At 37.9% G+C, this 17,914-nt stretch overlaps 1 protein-coding gene across 1 annotated transcript in view; it reads right to left on the bottom strand.

Annotated features, from left to right (window-relative positions):
* Positions 1–17,914, bottom strand: part of MYRFL (myelin regulatory factor like) — a 119,340-nt gene that overhangs the window by 21,285 nt on the left and 80,141 nt on the right. The window contains exons 18-19 of the mRNA XM_072655366.1: positions 3,895–3,957; positions 2,710–2,797 (exon numbers count right to left, since the gene is read on the bottom strand). Coding sequence (XP_072511467.1) covers positions 2,710–2,797; positions 3,895–3,957 — 151 coding nt within the window. The remainder of the gene's footprint in view (positions 1–2,709; positions 2,798–3,894; positions 3,958–17,914) is intronic.

The raw sequence follows: 17,914 nt of genomic DNA, 5'->3' as shown, positions 1-17,914 counted from the left end.
AGGTATTGAGGAAAATTTCAGAAGATACCCAAGATACCTGGGAAAGTTGTCAAGCCAACCCCTGCACAGTCACTCCTTTTTCTGTAGCACTGTTTTCCAGCTCTGAGATGTTCCCCTTGTTGTACCTTAGACCAGAGGCATTTCCCCTGTACCTAGGGATCCATTAATTTAGTTTACTCTTCCTACTTTCCCTTTTGGCTTGGCATTTGCAATTTCTAGTGCAGTTACTTCTAATTCTACACTTTGCCAATTAGTGTCATCATCCAACATGGCAACTTTCATAATAATTCCCTCTTCAAGGATAAGATAGCTGGGGTTGGGGGCCTACTTGCTACATGGCATATATGTATTCAAACATATGCATATGCAAACATATATATGCATAGATATAGATATACATGCATGTGTACATAGGACCAGACTGATGGTTCTATTGGTATGGAGAATTCTTGGTGAAGAACTTTTCTCTACAAATACAGATCATTATCTTCTCTATGATTGAAAACCTTAGAAATACATATATAAATATATGTGACTAATCTTTAATAATATTACAATATATAGTTAATATTCACAGTTATAATTTTGCAAACATTTGATGTATAAAATAATCATGTCTATGTAATTAATATAGTATATATTACATTTATATAATTAAATCTAGTTTATTATCATATAATTATTAATAACAGTAGAGTAACACTAGTTAAATTTCATAGTGTCTAGAGTCTTTTTAGTACATTGGCATAGTCTCTTGAAAATTATCCTCAGTTTTCCAGGATAACATAAAACCTGGCTCATCCCAGTCAAGTCAACAAACACTGATTTAGTACTTACTACATGCTAGGTACTGAACGACCAAAATGAAACAATCTCTACCTTCAAGAAGGTTAAATTCTGCTAGAGAAAAACAATCCATACACAGACATTATTCTCAAATATGAGGAAATTACATATAAGTCATTTCTAGGGTTTCTTGTTACAACTGGGGAGACCAAGGAAGGTCTCTTGTAGGAAATTGTATCTGAGCTGTGTTTTGAAGGAAGGTGGGGATTCTACCTGAAGAGGGATAGCATTTCAAGCATGGGGTGGTCTATGGGGAGAGAATAGGGAGAGGAGATGACCAATGTGATGAGCAGGGTCACTTGAAATGGGTTGTACATGATGGGAAGGATAGAATGACATCAGCTTAGAAAGTCAGTTGGAATCAGATTGTGAATAGTTTTAAAAGACACAGAGGAACTTGTATTTTATTCTAGAAGTCATGGGAAACCACTGAAACTTCTTGAATAAAGTGAGAGGGCCCGAATACTAATTTGGTAACTGTTTAGAGACTGTATTTGGGAGGAGAGTTTCCAAAGATATGGAATCCAATTAGGAGGTGCATGCACAAGTGTGTGTTTGTGTGTGTGAGAGAGAGACAGACAGACAAATAGACAGAGAGAAAGAGAGACAGAGAGAGAATTTGATAAAGACATTTGGAAATCCAGCCTGAAAATTCCTTTAATTGGAAGCTAAACTTCGTCAATTCCATGAGTTTGAACGTTTTTATGTCACATTACGGAGTTTCACCCGCCAAAAAGAACCACTCCCAAGGCTTACATTGTAATAAAAAGGAGAACATTTTAGCCAAAAGCACGTCATGACCACAGCATATTCTCCATATAGTCAGATAACACATTTCTATTGATTGCATTGAGTAAAATAATTGGAAACAAGATAAATGGAGAAGGGTTCAAACAAATATAAGGCCTCACTGACCCTTCAAAAGAGAAATAGCTGAACCATCAGGGGAAAATAGGTAAAGAGAAAAAAGTGATAGCAAGCTGAGAAAAAAAATCAAATTGTGATAAATAATAATTTTAATAATAATTGAAAAATGCACATTCCTCCCCTGAGTCTGCTACTCTCTGCCTTCAATTTCCTGATGCAAACAGCTACTACTTATATCATCATTGGAATATTGGTAATATGATATAAGTTGTAGGGAAGGATTTCGCTGATAAAAAATTTTTTTTGCAGCTGCTAGATTTTTTTCCTCCCAACAGAAGAGCTAAAATAAGCTATTTCAGCTATTAAAATAATGATCTCCCTTGTTATTAAAATATTCCCATGCTAGCCCCCTCATAACTCTGAGCCATGACTAACAATGTCTTCGCTGTCTGTAAAATTAATTAGTAAACCTGCTGGGCAGAGACCACGTTTTATTCTCAGTGCTTTGTTGTTTGCAGTCAAATGGTCAGAGCAAACAACGGGCCTTTCAGAAATGCCTCTGGGATGCAACACTTGAACTTCATGTCAAACTTAGGGGGTGGGGGAGAAAGGAAGGGAGTGTTGGGGTAGCTATTCCTTATCTGCTGCCCAGCATTACATTCTGGGAAATGGGTTTGTGATTAAGAAGCAATACGAGCACAGGCTGATTTTAATAAGCAGCTCTCCCTCTCTTTTTTGCAAAAGTCATTAGTCCCTTTGCAAAATTAGATGAGTAAATAGGGAAGGAAGGAAAGGGAAAAGGAAAGAAGGAAGAAGGGAGGGAAGGAGGGAGGGAGGGAGGGAAAGAGGAAAGGAGGGAGAAAAAGAAAGAAAGAAAGGAAGAAAGAAAGGAAGGAAAGAAAGAAAGAAATAGCAATTGTCAAAGAAAGAAAAAAAAGTCATAGCACTGGACAAACTGAAGTTAGGAAATGGGATGAGAAGTAAAAGTTTACCCACCCACACTGGAGGCTTTTACTGCAATAACGGTGGTCAATTTTGTGCTGAATTTCCATAATCTGAATGGAACTGATGGTTGTATCAATCCCTAAAAGCAAGAAAAAATGAGAATATGAAGCAAGGATTTTAGGAAGGAAAAGGTAGTTTGAATTTCTACCTTCCTCCCTGAATCAAAAAGCAGGAGTTTCCAAGACAGATTTCCTTTATCCATTAAAATAAGGAGTTAAGCAAAGGGTCCCTTTGCCACAGTAGGTGCAAAGACTACACTCAAAAATCCAGGACTTCATAACCACCCTCTTTTCTTCATATCCTTGATGATCTTCTTGATAAGAAATACTCCTTCCATCAGTGCAAATCAGCAACTCTTTTTAGAACAGGAATTCATAGCCTGCTATCTGTGAACTTTTTAAAATCAATATTCCAGTTTCTGTATTTCTAGATAATTGGTTTCCTTTGAAATCCTATGCATTTTGTGGGTCTTAAAACATTCTTTAGGAGAGGTTCACAGGCTTTTCCAGACTGCCAAAGAGGGTTAAGGGTTAGGGGTTAAGACTAGTTTTCAGTCTTAGAGAGTTGTCTGAGTAACTGAGAAACTAAGTGACTTATCCAAAGTCAATCAATATATATCAGACAGGCCTTGGACCCAGGTCTTCTTCACTTCAAGGCCCAGCCTCTACCCATTGTCCCACACTGGCTTTCATAACTATTCTCCCTAATATCCTTTCATCTCTGTCCAGGACATATGGTTCCTACTAGATTCACAAGGTCCATAGATTGAAAAACTTACTAAGACTGTGAGAAGGGCACTGTGCCCTGGATATTTATGCAAACTTGAAAATAAATACTAAGAATTTTGGCAGGGAACTGGAAGTGGGTAAGGAGCAAAAGAAACCAATGATTTTCCAACTCATCCCAAATAAATAATGTTCTTCGCAGAAATCCAAGGACTTTCAAGGTGTCTAAGGCTTCACTAATGACTAGGCTGGTATTAAACACACAAGATAATGTAGCTGTACTAACAGCCTTTGAGACCTACTTTTGGTCCTAATATAAAGGAAGGTTATTAAAATATATTTTCCCAAACAGAGAGTAGCATCCTCCACTTACTACTACATTTACACAGACTCTTGAACTTCTCATTGGCCCTGACAACTTAAAGCACTTTGCTTGTAAATGAGGACTTACAGTCACTTCCCCAGTCAGGTTTAGTTAGTGAGTCTTGTCCTGAGATTGCTTTTCTTCTGTGTCCTGGAAAAGAAAGAAATTAGTTCTCAATACTCGATCAATTCCAACGTGTCAGGTGTAAAGAAAACTTTGACTTCTGTTTGGACTCTCCTTAAACTTTTCTGCTAAAAAGACCTCCTGGATCTTCTAATCTAATCTGGAGAGAACCAGAAACAGGCCCTTAAGTTTATTTCTGAAAGGGAAACTTTTGAACTCTCATGAAGGCCCAAAGCCAGAAAAAGGGAATACATCATATGCCAGAACCTATCCTATAGTGGTTGGTTGTTGTCTATCAAAAAAGAGGACCAAAATGACATCACCATGTTAGAGGCAAGGTACAATGTGTCCAACTGTGTCTGATAAGACCAATCAGCATATATGTGTAGGCATTTAATAAATGTTTGCTAATTGGTTGATTACAGCCTTCTACCAAAGTATTCTTTACAAAACAGAGCCCAGGGAACCAGGACCTGGACATAGGTTTGTCCAAGCTCTTGTTATCATCCCAGTTTTCCCCTAGGCTCTACTCTCCTCATTCTTAGTGTCTGGGTCAATGAAATTGAATGGGAAGATACAAATAAATTAGTACCCTGGCGGTACAATAATTAATCTTTCCCCATGAAAATAGGCAGGAGAGGGCTTCCATTTGGGGAAAAGGGAAAGGAGGAAGATTCCAATCTCTGATTTCATTGAAAGGAACTCACAGTGAGAAAACACGTTCTACCAACGCATGCAGACACTGGTTCTGCAACTTGAATTTTTTTAGACAATTTTTTGGGGATATTAAGCGGTAAAGTCACTTGCTCAGGTTCACACAGTCAGTACAATGTGCATCAGAAATGGAAAGTGAACCCAAAGGCTTCCTGAATCTACGTCTTGCTCCCTTTCCGCTATCTCCGATAGCCTAAATTGGACAGAATAAATAAGTAAACTAATGATAAGGCTAACCGGGCAGCAGAATGATGGGGACAATGGAAAGAGATGAGTAAGCTTGTACTTTTTCTGGAAAAGTTATCAAAGATTATGCTGAAATGGAGGCAGTATGGGTTGCCATAGTGTTGACTTGGAATAGGGAAGCTAAGTTTAAATTCTACTTCATCTATATATTAACTGTGTGAGCATGAACAAATCACCCCCAGAGCCTCGGTTCTCTTGTCTTTAAATAGGGGTAAAATACTTGTACAGCTTCAGAGAGATGTTGTGAAGGAAGAGACTATGTGAGGGTCAGTCATTATTATAGAAGTTGTTGTTTGTTATTATCAAGGTTTCTGTTACACAAGTACATTGCCTAATGGTCAGTCCATTTTCTTCTCTAGTCATATATTTCTTCAAAAATATCTTTTATACTGCTTTTATGAGGATGTCTTTCTCTGGAAATATGTCTGCCTATTCACATTCACCATGCACTTTTCTAATAACCTTTGGCTCACCCACAGTTTTCATTCTATGAGATTTCATTCTTCACAGTTATATAGAATCACCAGTGCCATATTAATGTCAAAAAGATCTCTTACATACTTTTAGAGAGGTGATGTCATTCAGTAAATACAGTTGGTCAGTAAACATTTATTGAGCATCTACTATGTGCCAGATACTGGGGACAACAGGTGCAAAGACAAATATTTTGGGACAAGGCCACCCCATTTTGCTTTACTATGCTAATCTCTCAAAAGGATTTTTCCCCCTTTCTTTCTCTGTTAATTGGGGAATGAGGTGCAGAGCTAGGAAGATGTTATCAATACTGTTACCAAAGAAAAAAGGCCACAGAAATATTTTTTAAAAGACACAGATGAGAATGAAAGGAAACACTAACAAGCAGGACAATTTTGAAAGTCAAGTTTGGAATTTATTGCGTGGTTTTCAAAAAATTCATTTTGAACTTTAATACATAGACAAAAAAAGAACATTTCCATGCACACAGCACAATATAAAAGGAGGATTCATTATAAAACCATAACTTTACATTGCGTGCTGTTTACTTTTTTTGAAAAACTATAGAAGTATATTGTTTTCAAGGCTACTCTGCTTTCTATGATTCCTTCTAATTTTTTTACTTCTCTGCTGTGTACTTTTTATATTTTTTCCCTCCTTCCCCAACCCACCCTAGAGATAGCTACCATTAGACACATATATGCATGTATACACAGACCCATATGTCCGTGTGTGTGTGTGTGTGTGTGTGTGTGTGTGTGTGTGCGTGTAGAACCATACTATATATAGTTCTATTTATCAGTTCTTCCTCTAGAGGTAGAAAACATTTTCCTTGATAGGTCTTTTGTAGTTTTATTATATGCTTTTTTAAAAAGCAAGTAGTACGAAATGGTAATTCATGATTTTATATAGAGCCCTCTCTTTGTGTTTTTCTGTGAGTATAGAAATGCTCTTTTGAATGTTTAAATTCAGAATAAAAAAGATAAAATTAGAAAAAAATCTGGGTCTTTGTTTCAGGGAGAAACTGAGATTATTAAAAGCACAGAGAAAGTTTCTAAATGTAATCAAACTCCATCACCTTCTCCCATTCAATTTTGAGACTAGTTCATTGTCCATCACAATATTTCTCCAAGATATTGATACTTATGTATTCACTTTACAGGTTGTCCGTTTGGCTTATAGGAATTCTTTATCTACATGGTTTTTCCTTGGATAATTTGATAACTAGACCAACTCTTTTGAGTGATTATGGATCTCATTTATAAAGCTATGTCAAGTTCTGGGTTTCAAAGTAATTAGCATGAAAATCACTAGCATTTAATAGATGTCAACATTTAGAAGGAATTCTTCTATGAGGACTTTGTCCTGAACATATTTTGTAACAGTGGGAAACACCTTGAGTGAGCATATGTCTCCTGTTTTCTGCTTCATTTGATATTTCTAATCAGGATGTTTTCAGACAAAGATATTGTTGTTTTAACATTTTACACAGATTTGTTCAGCTTGGGCCCAGTGGAAAGAAGTAGGATCAATAGGATATTCCCATATGGAGACAGATTTTAGTTGTGTTTCAGGAAAAGTATATTAACAATCAGAGCTGTCTAAAAATGGAATGGACCAAAGGGAAAGGGGTAAGAAATGAGAAAAGGGAGTCAGGGAGGAAAGGAAGAGAGCCAGTGAGAACAGAACCACCTGAAAAAAGGATTAAAGTAACTGAAGGAAGATAATACTGTGTTGACAGCAGAAAAGGGGAAAAATCATAACTTGAGCAAACTCTAATATGAGACACAGATAAAGGAAAATAGAAACCTAACTAAGTAGAGTGGATTAAATAACCCAATAAAATGAAAAAGTTTCAGATTGGATAAGGAAGCAAAACCCTGCAATCTGATGCTTACCAGAAACATATTTTAAAAAATTAACACATTCACAAAATAATACTAAGGGGATGGGAAAAAATTTACTAGGCACCAAGTGAATCCAAGAAAGCAGAAGTGGTAATCATACCATTTGACACAGTAAAAACAAACATCCAAAAAAGTTAAAGGGATAAACAAAGATATTATGTATGCTGAAAGGAACCATAGACAACAAACCAATATTAGTAATAAATTTACAAGATCTAAGTGCCTTAGCATACAGATTCATAAAGGAAATATTATTTGAGCTTCAAGATATAACATAACAGTGACAGGAGACTTCAATAACGCTCTCTCAGTTTTGGAAAAGTCTAACAGAAAGAAAAAATATGGAACTGAAAATAGAATGAGCCATCTCAAGGAGTAGGAAGTTTCCTTTCACTGGAATACTTCAAGTGGATATTGTATATTGTACAGGAGAATCTCATTCATGTATGTGTACTGGAATAGATTTTGGAATCATAGAACGGGAAGGGGCCTTAGTAACCATCTAATCCACTCCAGTCCCTCATTTTACATATGAGGAAATTGAAGCCCAGAGATGTTAAGTAATTTGCTCAAAGTATTAAATAGCGAATTAGAATTTCAATCCAGGTCCTCTGGCTCCAGATTGAATATTCCTTCTACCATCCCATATCACCTATTCAAATAACCTCTGAAGTTTCACTTAACTATGGGATTCTGTGACACAATTTATGGCTATCAGTCTCTGAAAAATTCTGTTCCAGATGTATACATTCTTTCACTGAAAGACTGTAAAATAATATTAAAAAGGAATCTAACAGAAAAGAGAGCAAATTCTTCTCTTCCTTACAATAACATATATTTTTATGTTGCACTATTATCTCTTAACAAATTAACATTTAACTTTGTACAATTGGGTTTTTTTGCTTAAATAGCCTGTAAACCCCTCAAATGCATCTTCTGCAAAACCTAGCAAAGTGCCTTGTAAAAAATTAGTTGTAACAAAACCCATCCCCTCAAAACCCAACCATGTAATGAGTTGAGAGGCTAAGAGCAAACTTGGAAAATACAAGCCATAGAGCAGGGTCATCATGTGACCCAAAACCATTATAGTGATTGCAAAGGTCTGACAAAAATCCTGAAATTCTGTCCAATTAGGCTTTAGGAATACCACTTATTGGGTTAGTATCTTTAACTAATGGGATAAAACTTCCCATGAATCTACTAAATAAATAAGGTGGAATAAGTTTGCAGGCTGGTCCACCACAAAACCATCATGATGATTACCTTGACATGGAACATAGTCCTTCACATTCTGGTGTCACATGAAGACAAGTGGTCAATCAGAACAAGTCAGAAATACTAATATTCCTTCCACTAGAAATGCATAGATGCAGGTGGTATTGATAGCTAAAGTGGTCAAACTACTCATGCACATAAAATGGACTGAAAACAGAAATGCTTTTGTTATACACCAATATATTACCATAAGAAAACTGTAGACAGATCTCACCAGTCACAGATGAGAATTTCCTAATGTTTTAGCAAATGGTACCATCAGTTCCAAGATGCACAATAATGTATTTCTGGCTAAGAAAGGATAATCGTAATAAATAATTTCATTCCTAATTCTAGATTAGATGAAATAAGAGATGAAATTGAGAAGTTACTGAGATCTGAAGAGGGAAAAATATTTTTTTAAAACCTGAGGCAATAGGAAAGGAAGACTGTCAGAAAAGACTAATGCCAGGACAGGCAAACAAAATGGAAAGTTCCCAGTATGATCCTAGATAGGCCAGAGCAGCTAGAGCAGAGACATCTCATAAGAAAGCCCCAGGCTGATCAGAAACCCACAACATGGATGATGGAAGCAATGGGGAGTAGTAGCACTACATTCCTGTGTAGTAGTATTCATAGCAAGGCGCCCCAGGCCCAGGGGCTCTGAGGTTTATAGAACTCTATCCTGAGATGCCATTAGAGGGTCCTGAATATCAAAAGAGTTCTGAATGTTAAAAATTCAGGGGCACCTAAAACTTACCAGTACTCTTAGAATAAACACACTCTGGGAGATGGGGGTGAGTATGGGAACACAAGTCACCTAGATAGAGATCAAATTGGATGAACCATCCCACCCAAAAGCACAAGGAAGTAAGACCCTAGTATAAAGTTCCAATTCTGGAACTAAAGCTGAAGATACGAGCAAAATGAAGAAGGCAATGACCACTATAAAAAATTATTATAACTCAGGAGAGACCCAAAAATCCATCCTGGAAGAAAATGAAACTGAAAGAAAAGATGAAAGGAAAAAAAATGATTTTTCCACAAAGGCTACATAAATTCATCAAAAAAAAATAAAGTATAAAATAAAAATTTTAAACAAAGAAATACAAGCTCTAGAGGAAAGAAATAGAAATAAACTAAATAACTTAGAAAGTAGACATCCTAATACAATTTGTGGACTCTTTGAAAATAAGAATAAATAAAGCAATTCAACGACTTTAAGAGAAAACAAGAAATGCAAGGTACCCCAAAAGTCTTAGAATAGCTTTAAACCTTAATTAGGTCATCCTAACACTTTTGGGACCCTGTACATTAGAACAAAATGAAAAGATTGAAAAAATAGAAGAAAATATAAGATGTCTGATATAAAAAGTAATTGAACTGGAAAACAATTTGAGAGATCATTTAAAAATCATTGGACTCCCAAAGAAACATAATTTAAAAAAAAAAAAAAGCCTTGACCCTCTCTTTCAAGAAATTCTAAATGAAAATGACATAGATCTATTAAAACTAGAGGCCAAAGTAAAGAAAGAAAGACTCCACCAATCATCTGAAAGAAACCCCAAAAGAAAAAGTACCAGGAACGTCATAGACAAAACTCAGAATATCCAGGTCAAAGAAAAAAAGTACTACAAGCATCTAGAACAAAAGATTTCAAGTATCAAGGGACAATCATCAGGATCCAACAAAACTGAGCATCTTCTACTATAAATAAGAGATCTTGTAATATAATATTCCAAAAACTAAAATACATAGATTTATCACTAAAAATACCTTACTGCAAGGCTGAATAGCATCCTTGAGGAAATCATATAGACCTTCAATAGAATATAGGACTTTCAAGTTTTTCTGATGAAAAGACCAGAGCTGAGTAGAAACCTTGAAATACAAACACAAGAGAAAATGAAAAACCTAAAATGGAAATTTATTGGAGCAATTGGAAGAGGTTATAGCTAGGCACTGGGGACGCAAGCACAAAGGTGAAGTCGTTCAATGATCATAATATTAGCTAGCAAACACCCAGAAAAACAGAATAGTGCCTAGAATTCTACGTGACAAGCTCACAATTTTTATGGACTAATAAGGGCTAATCCATATCACCAATACAAACATCAAAATATCCTGAAGAAAACTGTCCTTGAATCAAGCTATTATCTGATGGAACAGCAATTTAATCAGATGGAATGAGTTGCCCAGGTGCACAACTGTCTGAACACAACAATGACCCATAAAAACTTAGCAATAGCACTTTTCAGAGATGTTCCCTAGCCAACACTTAGAAGCTTACAGTTGTATGAAATCAAAGGCTTTCAAAATAGACACGGCTAAAGCAATCAGAATCATGCGTCATCCATCTGGGAATTATACCTGGGATGCTTTTAGTCCATAGATGAAGGATGAGCTTAGATTCAAATCCTTTGATTCAATGACAAAAGCAGCTGTTTTATCTACCTGCACAAGTGTCTGTAGAAAATAAGTATAAAAAAGTTGAGTCGCTTTCCTGCTACTCTCCAACTGATGCCCTGCTCCTGTGCATGACACTTTCTCTACCTGTGATTCTTTCCGGGGCTCCCTTTACTCTGCACCTCTAGGCTGCTAATGAGGGAGCATCCACCATCATCCGCTTAGCCCATATTCATACCATGCTATTCTAGGACCCCTCCCCAACCCCCTTTCTACCCCTTGCTCTGGGGACAGCACTGAGAGTCATACTACTGTGGAGGGGGAGGAACATGTCCCTCCCCCTTTCCCTCAGGGAAAAACATGTCCTTTCCCTCCCCAGATAAAGAAATATTTGAGACCAAAGAAACAGAGTAATACGGTTGTGTCCATAAAATACTTCTCAGGCTGTGGTGGGTAAGATTCCCCTAGGGCAGGGGTGGGGAACTTGAGGCCTCGAGGCCACATGACTAAATCCAAAGTTCAAGGGCCACATGTGGCCTCCAGGCTGCAGGTTCCCCACCCCTGTCCTGGGCTTTCCAGGAGCCCAGGCTCAGAAAACTCCCATAATACTACTGGGCATGTGATATTTGTCTTAGAACTCCATCCCTACAAAATGACTGACCATAGCAGTCCTTTCCCTCCTTTAGAATATAATCCCCTTGAGGGTAGAGACTGTCCTGCCTTTTGTTTTTGCATCACCAGGGATGCCTGGTACAAAGTAAATGTTTACTAACTTTTTTTTTCCATGCATTCATTCCTTCATTTCTCCAGAACCATTTCTGTCTGAAAACCGCTGAACATGAAAAGAGGAATAGTTTTTTTAAACAACTTAAATACACACTTTAAAGTTCAAGGTGCTCTTTTTCTACACTCTCTCACTGGATTTTCCCAACAACACTATGATGCTGGTACTACAGATATTATCATATTCATTTTATACATGAGGAAACTGAGATTCAAACAGATTAAGTGATTTGCCTATGGGCACCCTATAAGTACAAAATGTGGTATTTGAACTATGGTTTTCTCAAAGTCCAACTCTCTATCCACCCTATTCATTACACCATGCTTGAACAAATGTTACAGGTATGGCTCTCCATGCCTATACAGATAGTGCTCAGATATTTTGTTGACACTTAACTTAGAATAATCTATTTAAGGCTTTTCCTAACGATGGAATATTTCCTTTCCCCTAATTTCTCAGACATTCCAAAAACTCCCATGCTTCCTGGAATTCCAATTTAAAATTCCAGATCAACAATAATTGTCAAACATTACTGTTTCTCTTCTAGAGATAGTTAGGTGGCTCAGGAGGCAGGTACATGACTCCATGGATAAAGTGTTAGACCTGGAGTCAGGAAGACCCAAATTCAAATCCAGTCTCAGATAGCTCTATGACCTTGGGTGAGTCACTTAACCTCTGTTTGCCTTAATCCACGGAAGAAGGAAATGGCAAACCACTCTAGTGTCTTTGCCAAGAAAGCCCCATATGAGTTCATGAAGAGTCAGACAAAAGTGAGCAACAACAGCTATTTGTTAACATTGGGGTTTCGTATTAGGATATACAATCTGGAGGTAACTATTCCCAAGACAGAGAGAGAACTGAAAAGTCAAGTGGAACACACACACACAAAAAGGATAACAGAATCCTCCTGTCTTGGCTCCTCACTCTTCCTTCCTTCAATCCTACTTTCACAAGCACTACCCAAGACTACAACTCATAAGTCAATCCTCTTTTCACAGTTGTGGTTTGGGAGAAAATCCTTATCCAAACAAGGGATAGAGGTGACTATTCAATATATATACATATATATGTGTGTGTGTGTGTGTGTGTGTATGTATGTACACACATATGTGTGTGTATATACATGTATATATTGCATATACATGTGCTTATATGTGTTTATGTGTATATATATATAGTTGTATTCATCCTTCATTGCCAAAGAAGACCATGCCATCAAGGAAATGATGACATGACTTGCACTTGACTCTGTTTTGAGTGAGGAAGGGCTGTGCAGGCCACCAGCCTCACTTCTCCGGAGCCATCTGAATCCAGTGACCAGATATTCATCAGGATGAGTGGAGATGACCCAGGATGCACTGGGAGATACTTTAACACTGAATGAGTAACTTCATCTCCCTAACTACGGAGAAGTAGAAGAAATGACTCTCTCCTTTAAGCCTGGAGTTTGCATGGGAAGATTTTGCTGATCTCTGAGGAATTTTTCTTTAATTGGGTTTAGCTTCTCTGCAGCCACAAGCACTCGCTCTCCCCTGTAATTTGGAAATGTGACTAGGGCCTCTGTTCTCCTGGGACCGACCACAAATGTTCCCCTCTCCTCTAGAACTGGGACCCAGAACTTTGCACAGATGATAGAGTTGCCAGCTACACCCTGTGCCAACAAAGGATCCCCAATAATCTCTCTCTGACTGTTTGACTTATCCCCTTACCATCAGTGGTCTGGGAGTTCCCCAAGTTGCTACAGCTCCTGCTGTCACCTTTGCCCATAAGGCCCCTGTTAGGCTGCTGCTCTGCTCTGACCTAGACCAGCCCCCACTGGTGTTTCACAGACCTTTCCCACTTACTTACTAAGTTGTCTTAGGCTGGAAAAATGTCTTGCTCTGACCTATTCTTGGCCCTGTTGCTCCAAACTTTGATTTGAGGCATAATTTTAAAGTTGTTTTGACTAAATTGTTGAGAGACTTTAGCTGAGTTGCCTCCTATACTCTGCCATGTTAACTCTACCTTCTACCTTTGTGGTTTATTTTTTCCCTTTATGCAATCTCAAAGCACTGTGGAAAAAATTTGTACTGAAGACTTACTTTCTAAGGATTGACCGAGAGTAATGATGGCCTTCTAATTGGTCAATACTGAAACAGATGCCAAGTTTAACAGATCTTTTAGAAAGAGGAAAGGTGAATATATACACACATACGTATATACATACACATATGGTCAATGCTGAGTTCATAAAACTGCACCTTTGGGATGAATGAGATCAAAGAGTGCTAGAATAAGGAGGTGGACAGTGCAATTGTATTAAATACCTTGGGCAAATGTCTGATATCCATTATAGTAAGGGTACTAACAAAAATATAGAAGGCTAAGAGCCATCTCCCAACTGAAACGCCAAAGAATATGAACAATTTTCAAAAGAAGATAAAGAATTAGTAAGGTTGGAAATTACCAACAACCACACGGAAACAACACACTCTAAATTACTAATAGGTGAAATGCAAATGAAGATGAGATTGAGGTTTTATCTCAGCTCTGGGATACCATCCAATTGGCCAGCGTGACAAAAGATGGAAACAGTCAATGCTAGAATGAACATGGGAACACACACTAATGCATGATTGGTAGAGCTCCAAAGTGGTTGGTCCATTCTGGAAAGATAGTTTGCAAGAATAGTGCATGAACTGTTCATATCCTCTGACCCTGAGACAGACAACCTCCAAGACAAAAAGAAATGCCCCATATATGCTAAAATCTTCCTAGTGTTAAAGAAGTAGAATCAAAGTTAGTATTGACTGATAGCTAGAGAAAGTGTAGTATACAAATGTAATGAAATATTATTGAGCTAACAGAAAGAAGCTAGTGAGAATTCAGAGAAACATGGAAAGATTTGCATGAACTGATGCAAAGTGAAGGAAGCACAGCCAGGAAAACAATATATACAATAACAATAGAAATGTAAATGCCTATTAATAGCTGGCAGTTAATTTATCAACTAATTATTAATAGCATTAATAATTAATAACTATAGCTCTTTGAGGTTTGCAAAGTGTTTTACACATACTACCTTATGCAATTCTCACAACAATCTTGTAAGGGAGGTGTTATGTTCTTCCTTAATGGTTATAGATGAGGGTACTGAGGCACAGAGAATGACACAGGATTAGGACTCAGGTCTTCCTGGGACCAAGACTACTATGCCACCTAACCAATAAAAAGAATACTAAATGAAGTCCAAGGCTATGTAATTATAATGATAAATTCTGAGGAGTAAGCAAATGTGTATCCTTCTTTTTATTGGAGAAATGGGGCATTGTGTGTGTGAAATGTTCAGTCATGAATTAGTTAATTTTGCTTAACTCTTTTTCCTTGTTATAAAGGGTATATCTATAGACAACCATCATCTGAAAGCAAAAAACATCAACAAAGCTTTAAAAGTTTAAATTTTAAAAAAAAAATGGATGCTCTATGGAGGGAGAAAAGAAAGGAATCATTCCCATACCGAAGAAGAGGATGAAAGAATTTGCCTTAACTGAGTTACCCTTGTTCTGTATCCCTTTCCCAGGGTCCACAGCAGCCCATATATGACATTTCTTAGCAACAACAAAGGTTAGAGTAGAAGGTCTTTTGTTGGATCAGTTTTGGCCCAGATCACTTGAGTCTCTCGGAGAGCTGGGAAAATGCTCTCTCCCTTTCAATACAGGAATGAAAAAGAAATCAAGGTTAATAGTTTAAAAGCTGGTGCATGGTTAACACAAAGGTTTCTCCTGGTATTAACGATCTGAAACAATCTCCTTCCGGCATAGGGCTTAAAACAGATTAGTTTACAGAGAGAAAATAATGGCCCCCAATCTTCCATTATTTGTCATAACATACAACTCCTTCTATTGTCATCAATGAAAAGGGATGGGATGAACCCCAAGGAGTTTCCAGGTTGGTTGATGCCATCCAAAGTTTAGGCTAGATTTTTTTCGGTTTTGATTTCCATTCTTTTGACTGAACTGACTCCTTGAGTTTCCGTGGCCTCCTAGAGCCTTTCCTCCCCCCAGGGGCTGACATAATTCATAGAAACATCATTTTAGAGCTGGAAGAGCCAACCACTGAGAAAAATCTCCCCATTTTATAGGTGAGAAAACAGAGGCTCAGAGAGAACTGGAGATTAGAGAAAAATTTCTTTCACTGTTGCCTTCCCCTGCCCATGTCCAAAGTCACACAGATGTCCTTTGACTCCAAATCCCAGAATTTGCTATTAGTGAGGAACATTCTTTTACTGTTCCTGCCGCAGGATGCACCACCTCCTGCCTTCATGCACTCCTGGGATGCTCTCCTCTTTTACTTCTGACTTCCTTCAGAGCTCAGCCCAGCTGCTGCCTTCAGCAGCAAGACTTGGCAGGTCATGTCTGCTGCTAGAGACTTCCTTTTTAAAGTAACTTTCCATCCATTTATTTACTCTTCCCTATTAGAATATAAGCTCCTTGAGGACAGGGATTGTTTTTGCTTTTTCCTTCATTTTCCCCCAGTGTTTAGCACATTATCTAGTGTAGAGGAAGTGTTTAATAAATGCTTATTCACTGAATGAAAGTGGCAATTTCTTCACTTGTGGCAAGTTAAGGGACCCAGAAGCTAATTCAGCACGTGTTCGGCAGAACACTATCTTTTGCCTTTCTTTGTACCCCAGCACCTAACACAGTGTCTGACTCATAGTACGGACTTAAATGTTTATTGATTATTATTTGTTAACTGAATGACTGACTCTGAGAGGGTGAGTGTAGTTCACCCTGGGATATCCCATGGTCTGTGAGTTCCTGAAAAGAAAGGAAATTTTCCTGGGAGAAGTCTTCTGTCACTAGTAATCACGCCTCCAGAGAACCTGTGAAATTAGACATCTGTTGTGTTTAAAGGGATTTGGATATTTTGTTTTGTTTTTTTTAAGTATATCCTAAAATATTTGCTAGTTTTATTTTGAAGGCCAGAGCTATGCATTGAACTTTCCTAAAACAGTTAGAAATATTAGTGCTTCCATCTGTATAATGTAAGTATGCGCTCCACAGGCTACAAAGCGCTTTCACATATATAATCTTATTTGCCCCTCTGTGAGACAGTTATGGCAGCCAATGTTATCCCCATTTTACAGATGCCTCCACCTAAGTTCTGATCAGATGACTCACATCAGATAGCATCATAAGTAGAACAATAGCTAGAATTTCTTTAACTCCTCAAGGTTCACAAAGCACTTTTATAAATATTCTCTCATTTGAGCCTCACTCACTACAACCCCTAGAGGTAGGTGCTATACTTATCCCCACTTTTACAGATGAAGAAACTGAGGCAGACAGAAGTTCAGAGCCTTGCCAAAGATCACACAGCAAATAAGTATCACTAGTAGTATTCCAGCCCCAGAGTTCTGTCCACTGAGTCACCTAGGTCATAATGGAGTAGGAGTGATCCTGGGTTCTCAAAGACTCTGCTGGGGCAGCACAAACTCTGGAAGTTTCTATCCAGTTGGAAAGGCTCCCATCATGGTCCTGGTGACAGACAGCATCCAAGAACCATCCTAGCTCGATATAAAGAAGTTGGACCACAAGGCAATTAAAAACCTAAAATGACCATGAGTCCCACGTGATCCTCTTTTCTTATCATAAATGCCACCTCCTACGGGAAGCCTTTCCTAATCTCCCTACTTGTTAATACCCCTTCCTTCCTCAAAGTTTCTTGAGTTCCTAGAGTGTTAGTGGTGGAAAAGGAGAATCATAAGAATTGCAGTTTCTACAGGCTATAAGTAATAACTGTCAGTACATTTAATCTTTCTCCCATGATGGGTGAGTTAGTATTCTACTCAACCAATCAATCAATATTTATTAAACACCTACTATGTGCCAGGCACTATACTAAGGTGGGGGGCGGGAGGGGGTGGAGAGGAGATATAAACAGAGGCAAAAAGTCCCTGTCCTCGGGGGGGTCACAATCAAATGGGGGAGATACATGCAAACAAATATATGCAAACAGACCATACAGGATAAACAGGAAATATTTAACCAAGGAAAGGCTTTAGAATTAAGAGGGGATAGAGGAAGTTTCCTGTAGAAGAAGAGATTTTAATTGGGACTAGAGGAAAGGCAGGAAAGTCAGAAGGCAGAGATGAGGAGGGAGAACATTTCAGGCATAGGGGACAGCCAGAGAGAATGCCCAGAACTAAGATATGGTG

Source organism: Notamacropus eugenii, chromosome 3, assembly GCF_028372415.1.
Source record: "Notamacropus eugenii isolate mMacEug1 chromosome 3, mMacEug1.pri_v2, whole genome shotgun sequence".
Lineage (NCBI taxonomy): Eukaryota > Metazoa > Chordata > Mammalia > Diprotodontia > Macropodidae > Notamacropus > Notamacropus eugenii.
Note: the sequence above shows the minus strand (reverse complement) of the source record. Positions and strands in the feature narration are given on the sequence as shown.